Source organism: Nannobrachium achirus (assembly GCF_963921795.1).
Source record: "Nannobrachium achirus genome assembly, chromosome: 1".
Classification (NCBI taxonomy): domain Eukaryota; kingdom Metazoa; phylum Chordata; class Actinopteri; order Myctophiformes; family Myctophidae; genus Nannobrachium; species Nannobrachium achirus.
In genome coordinates, this window is record NC_137810.1 from 3,254,220 (window position 1) to 3,261,719 (window position 7,500).

The 7,500-nt window shown below is 45.3% G+C and overlaps 1 protein-coding gene across 1 annotated transcript in view; it reads right to left on the reverse strand.

Moving 5' to 3' along the window:
* The window catches only part of apc2 (APC regulator of WNT signaling pathway 2), a gene marked incomplete at both ends in the record, with an annotated part of 82,431 nt that overhangs the window by 48,961 nt on the left and 25,970 nt on the right, over positions 1-7,500 (reverse strand). Inside the window, 1 exon segment of the mRNA XM_080750355.1 lies at positions 3,669-4,336. Coding sequence (XP_080606481.1) covers positions 3,669-4,336 — 668 coding nt within the window.

The window sequence follows — 7,500 nt, forward strand, 5'->3', positions numbered from 1 at the left end:
CTTTCTAAATGTTTGATCAAACGATGATTTCTTATGGAACCAGGAGGTCTGGAGACCGGAGGCTTTGACGAGGTAAGTGTTTGTTGGACATTATACTAAAAGACCTGAACATTTTACTTCAGTAAAAAGCGCAAATGTATTGTCATGCGACACGTTGTGAGCTTGTAGATTTGCCATTTCCAAACAGACACGGTATACAATAAGGCTAAAGTGCGTTATGTATGTTTTATAATATTATAATTTATATCTGAAAAGTAACTAAAGCTTTCAAATAAATGTAGTGGAGTAAAAGTACAACATTTGGATCCGAGATGTAGTGGAGTAGTAGTAAAATAATTGGAAATTGGAAATACTCAAGTAGAGTACAAATACCTCAAATGTTTACTCAAGTACTCAAGTACATTACTTAAGTAAATGTACTTAGTTACTTTACAACACTGCAGCGACAAATCTATGCTTGAGATTTCACTTCCTAATGACAGACAAGGAAGTTCAAATAAGGAAAGGACACAGGGGTGTGTTTTAGCTCCACGGCTACGCACCATGACACTCTCGGTGGCAAAACTAGCACCGGAGGTTTGGTGAATAACATTAGAGTCTATGAGAGCCGGCTGGGGCAGCTCATGAACAAAGAATTATTCTGAACGATATAGACCTTTATAAAATACTCAGCTCAGGAATATAAAAGAAGACATGTCACACATTTTATTCTGCTGTGTTACCTTATAACATTATAGAGGCATCTAAAGAGCACAATTTACGTTTCTGAACTAGCTAGTATCGCCAGACTCTTCACCATTCCCTGTCTGGAATCCAAATCTCGCGATATCTCCGAGACAGAAACTATACCTGCCGCTGTTTAGCTGCCTCAATAACATTATGTACTGTGCACATCGAAAAGCAACATTCCTTTGGCTAAAACAAATCCAGAAGACTATGGTTTAGTGATGAGTCATCACTTTTCACAGTTGTATGGGGGCCGATTTTAGCCCAATTTTAGTTTTTAGTTTTTTGTGCAAAACAAATGCTTGCATTGGATTCAGGATCATGAAAAACCCCTAGTTTGACCCCTCACATGCTACTTAAAGCAGATTGTTTTTTGTGTATTATTTTCCTGTGTAGAAAGTCAATGGAACCCCCCAACCTATTGCATTTTTTTGAGTGGCTAACGTGCTTTTTGGAAAAAGTAGGTGCAGAGGAATATTTGTGCAAAATTTGGTGCTAGTATCACAAACTGAATGATTCTTCCAAAAAATGGACTTAATTTCCCGGGCTTGAAGCAGCACTTTGTGCCTCTCAGGCCGTGTCGGCATTTGTAAAATGTAGAAAATAGGGTTGTTGCTTTTTTTTTTCATTTGCTTTAATTGTTTATTTCTTTATTTGAGCTGTGGTAAACCGCTCCTATACGTGGCTGTGCGTGTGTCTGTAGCCTTTTTCCTCAGCGTTTTGCCATAGTAAAATGTGTGTACGTAGCATCATGTTTGTCTAGTGATGTCATATGTCGTATGTCTGTAGCCTTTTTCCTCAGCGTTTTGCCATAGCAAAACGTGTGTGTGTAGCATAGCCTGTACATCCTAGACTCAAATCCTAGTCTGAAAACGTTATGCAAGCACGACCACCGCTCACTTCACATTGGGTGTGATTTTTTATATAAAAGTATCGCATCCGGTATGCCCCAGAAACAGGTTAAAATCGGACATCAAAAAAACTAATCTGCGTTTCCTGATTGTGCACAGCGTCGCACCGCATTCCCGTGCTAGCTAGTTGGCGTGTAGCTTCGGAATTGGATTGACGGATTAACATGTGGTGTTTGGTTTTGCCGTGACCACTTTAATTAAAAGGTAAGCAAAACGGAAAAGGCGTGGCATGGAATTACTGTAGTGTGACTGCGATCTGGCTGGGAGGCGAACCTAGGCCGCATTATAACAAAGACACGTACGTTACCAGTCAACCAATGAGCTGTGCTCGATGGCCGAGAGTGAGCCTAGACTACCAAAGTGAGTTAAGAAGGAACGGTTCTGTTGGCTAACACCACCTAGATTTTGACGAGATTTGGTGATGGGAAATCCTGCATAATGAGCTCTCTTACTTTGGGCACTGTACATATATGTTTGCAGCAAATCATTTTTACACTTTCCTTTCACCACTGCTATGGAGGACGCAGGAAAAAAAAGAAAACTTTTCCTACCGCTATGAAATAATTCATTAACTTGTCTCTGAAGGACCTGGCAGACTAAAGCGGATCAAGACCGAAGCGCTTCTGAACCAACAAGGACTTTAAAACAACACAAAGGACAACCCCCTCCCAAAAAAAAAAGAAATGAATCTTTCCAAAGACTCGTCGAGCTGTGGGGACGAGACACGGTGTGTGTCGGAGGACACGGGCCAGGGGGACGTGATGGACACACGGTCACACATCACAGACGTCTCAGACGGAGATACGAGACAAAGCGTCCTCCCAGCCTGTACAACGGAGCCTTCGAAGGATGACACGACGGAAGGATCTGACGACACAGGTCTGACCCGGGGACATCACCAGAGGACGTCAGACCAAGGGACAGACAGGGACAGGGGGTCCCCCAACCCCCTAACAAACAGGGACCGGTCCCCCAACCCCCTGGCTCTGAGGACCGGCAGGGACAGGGGGTCCCCCAACCGCCTGGCTGTGAGGACAGACAGGGGGTCCCCCAACCCCCTGACGCTGCTCAGAGAAGACTTCAACCAGTTCAAAGAGGACCTGGCCAACGTCTTCAAGATCCGTCGGGAGGACAACAAGACCACCGTCTCTCAAGGTACTTCAATTAAACATAATATGTGTTAAAGTTACATTTCTGTTTGGCTTTTAGGCTTTGTAAGCGAAACAAGAAGAAAAGGCAGATCTACAAACTCACAATGTTTCAGACACATGATGCGACACATTGTGAACTCTTTTTCAACCGAACCAATTCATACGGATGAATGGAAGTGATTATGCTAAATAATCTAAAACTAAAATTGAAAAATAACTGATATATGTGGGCAAGTTGGCAATCTGTCGAGGTGCCAAATTTCGTCTATTTGTATCGGGTTGCACTTGTTGGTGGTGAAGTCACCAAGAACGCTGCTCCCTGATTGGCTAAAGGCCCTGTCTTCGTACTGTCAGACAACAGACAACACTGGAAGTAGTACTGTACGCTTTGCTGCAGTGGCGTCAGTTCAGAAAAAGCTAAGGTATGGCAACATGACTGGTGTCTTGCACGCGCGACACCTGTCGTGTTGCCATACCTTAGCAACAGGCATGATACATTTATTTTAAGAAGTACATTTTATTTTTGGGCTGGATATGGCAGCCTGGAATGGTTGTTCAAGTGCAGCTAGTTAGTAAACATGCCACAATTAACAATAATGCATTGCACCTGTGCAGCTGACCTGCAGAACCTGGGAATATACCATCTTGTCAAGATGGGGAGAATAAAAGTGTGGAGAATTTAATTATAATTACGTGTTAAAGTGACAATTTAAATGTTGCATTTGTAGTTATTTTACTGTAATTTGACAACATAATAGCCAGCACAGATAGACAAAGAGACATTCATGAGCCATACCCTGGACCCAGGGTATGGCAGCTGCATACCCCTGCCATACCCAATTGACGCTCCTGCTTTGCTGGCGCAAGAAATTTTAATAACCCTGCTGTTTCCAAACTTCTTCCTGTCTGAAGGTGAGGTCATCGCCAAGCAGGATCTGCCCAACTTCTTCAGGATACGTCCAGAAGACATATCCTCCGTCTTCAAACCCGTCCCGTCCAAAGAGGACCTCATCAACGCCTTCAGAATAAAACCCTCCTCCAACGCCGAGGGAAGCCAGAGCGGCGGCCGGTCGAAAACGTCCCTCTCGCGAGAAGACAGAGGCGGCTTCTTCAGAAGTCGTGTTTTACGAAGTGAAGCTTCAGAGATCAGCGGCGAGAGACCGGGGGGCGACGACACGAGGAGGGTTCTGGAAAACACGAAGGAGAGGCCGGCTCTAGAGTCCGAAGAAACGTGGAACGAAGCTCTGAGAACGAATCCCCTGAAAGAAGATGAAAAGACGGCCAGTAAAACTTTTCCTCCCAGTAAGAGTGAAGCCAGTAAAACTCTTCCTCCCAGTAAGAGTGAAGCCAGTAAAACTCTTCCTCCCAGTAAGAGTGAAGCCAGTAGAACTCTTCCTCCCAGTAAGAGTGAAGCCAGGATGTCCAGTGTGTTGAAGGCAGCAGGAGAGAGTGAAGCCAGGATGTCCAGTGTGTTGAAGGCAGCAGGAGAGAGTGAAGCCAGGATGTCCAGTGTGTTGAAGGCAGCAGGAGAAATGGAAGCGTCTCCTCCTGAAACCCAAGATGCTTCTCAGACCGTCTGGACCAACGGAGTCCCCACCAGTACTGAGGGTCTACTGGAAGCACTGGAGCTCACTGGGAACGGACCGGAGGCTGAGGGCTCTGCACATGCTCTGATGGAGGAGGAGGAGGAGGAGGAAGAAGGAGATGATGATGAAGAAGAAGAGGACATCCTACCAGCTCTCCCAGTGAACCCCATGCCTTCCACACTGTCAGTGGGCAGTGATCCACTCAGCGCCACCATGTGGTGAGTGTGTTTTGCTGCACATTTACATTTCTGACTAATTGAAAAGTATTCAATCAATCAATGTCATGTTATTAACATAATTAATATGGGATAACACATAATTAAAGTTAATGACCTGTCTGTTGCAGTGAGCTGCCACCGGGAGACAACCTCTGGACCCTGAAGCAATGTAAGTCTGTCTGTCTGTCTGCCTGTCTGCCTGTCTGTCTGTCTGTCTGTCTGTCTGTCTGTCTGTCTGTCTGTCTGTCTGTCTGTCTGTCTGTCTGTCTGCCCTCTCCAGACCATGAATGTAGTGTTATGGTTTTTCCATTCCATACCTGAAGGCAGCATTCAGGAGAATTGCCTTGTCCAAACTCTCCTGAACTTGAATGCAGCATCTTATGTTGAAAGAATTGCCCTTGCTGTATAGAAATCCATGCCGTTACGCCACATCTCCAGTATTGACTTAATTACGCATAGTTCAGTGTGGTGTCACTCTGGTAGTGTGGTATTGAAGATAACCAACCTCCAAGCTCACAACACGTCATGAGCTTAGAGGTCTTCTATTTCCAACTAAAGACTCTTTTAGAAATGTCAGACCCTGCCTCTCTAAAACTCTCTGCACGTCCCTGTATGCTCAGATGCGTGCTACGTCACCCTGGACCGCAACACGGCCAACACAGAGCTGGGCGTGTCTGAGGACGGCAGGAGGGCGGTCCGCCGCTGGAGGGACCACCCGTACCCGGACCACCCAGAGAGGTTCCAGAGATGCCCCCAGGTACTGCTGCTTTACTAACCCTAACTAACCCATGCATACCACCCAGAGAGGTTCCAGAGATGCCCACAGGTACTGCTGGTTTACTACACTAAAACTAGGATGAAAAATGTCAGTCGACTACGTTTTTTCACTGACAAAAATTGAATAAAAACTAAACAAAAACTAACTAAATAAAAAACTAGGCTAAAATGTCTTGGAGGTGGAGAAGAGCTCCCGTAGAACTAAAAATTCTATGTTTGGTTGCGAATTTTATTTGAAAGACTATGCCTAAAAGTAAATCATTATTTTGTTGCAGGTGCTCTGCAGAGAGGGTCTGTGGCTGGAGCGCTTCTACTGGGAGGTGGAATGGAGCGGAGGAGGGGCAGACATAGGTGAGTGACACCTTTCTATTGTACCTGATGCTTTATAGTTGGGAGACACCTGTCTATTGTACCATGATGGTTTATAGGTGGGAGACACCTTTATATTGTACCTGATGCTTTATTGGTGGGAGACACCTTTCTATTGTACCTGATGCTTTATAGGTGGGAGACACCTTTCTATTGTACCATGATGGTTTATAGGTGGGAGACACCTTTATATTGTACCTGATGCTTTATTGGTGGGAGACACCTTTCTATTGTACCTGATGCTTTATAGTTGGGAGACACCTTTCTATTGTACCTGATGCTTTATAGTTGGGAGACACCTTTCTATTGTACCTGATGCTTTATAGGTGGGTGACACCTTTCTATTGTACCTGATGCTTTATAGGTGGGAGACACCTTTATATTGTACCTGATGCTTTAGGTGGGAGACACCTTTCTATTGTACCTGATGCTTTATAGTTGGGAGACACCTTTCTATTGTACCTGATGCTTTATAGGTGGGAGACACCTTTCTATTGTACCTGATGCTTTATAGGTGGGAGACACCTTTATATTGTACCTGATGCTTTAGGTGGGAGACACCTTTCTATTGTACCTGATGCTTTATTGGTGGGAGACACCTGTCTATTGTACCTGATGCTTTAGGTGGGAGACACCTTTCTATTGTACCTGATGCTTTATTGGTGGGAGACACCTGTCTATTGTACCTGATGCTTTATCGACCAAGAAATGGAAACTACATGCGCTATGCCATTCGATAACCTGCACCACTTCAGCAAAGACTGGCCGGTGTCCAGTGTCGCTGTCCTTTGGGTTTTGACTGAAATGAACCTTAATCCTGACCGTAACCTCACAAAGGTCCATTGTTTACCTGGTATCCTATACCAGTAAGACTCTCTATTCGGGAGATAAGCGACCGTCAGGTCGCAGCGTGATTTTAAGGCATAATGTGTAGGAGCAGTGTCCAAAGATGTGTTTAAAAAAAATCGGCCTCATGGTGGCGTTAGAAGAGGGCCATGTGAGAATTGATTAGGCAGGCAAGGAGTGTGTGTACAACATTTGGAATGGATCGGGGCAACGGTTGCGGAGATATGAGCAGGGCAAAAGTGTGACGTGTGACGTGTGACAGACATACAGACTGACTGACTGACTGACTGACTGACTGACTGACGGACAGCTGGTCGAGGTTTTGATAAACAGGATGTGATGTTGCGCCATTCAAAGTAGCGGCGCGACAGAATACAACGCCAGTTGAATGGAGAACCTGCTGTACCTGAACCTGTACCTGGGAGTGAGAATGTGTCTGTTAAATTCCATTAACATAATGTTGTACATTGTAGGCGTGGCCTACGGCAGCCTATCCAGAGACGGAGACGTCAACGGCTGTCTGCTGGGACACAACCCACAGTCCTGGAGCGTGGAGTGTCGTCACGACTCCTACACCCCCTGTCACAACAATGTGAGGAGCACACCAACGCCCTCTACAGGTCAGTATGACTCCTACACCCTGTGTCATAGAACCCTTCCCGGCCCTGGCCCATGGAATTCAGGCCCAGCCCGGGCTGCCCGGTCCCTGGCCCCTTTGGTACTGCTATTCAAGCCTGGCATCCCTGAAAAAATTACATCACTCGCAACTTCTGAAAAGGATCATCTCTAGCCCCGTTTCCTGTCAGACTACTACTATCCTATCAATAAAGGCATAAAGGCAAAAATAAATACATCTACTGTAAATCTATACTTTATATAAAAACAAATGCTATCTAACTTTCATGTAAGGTCAGTG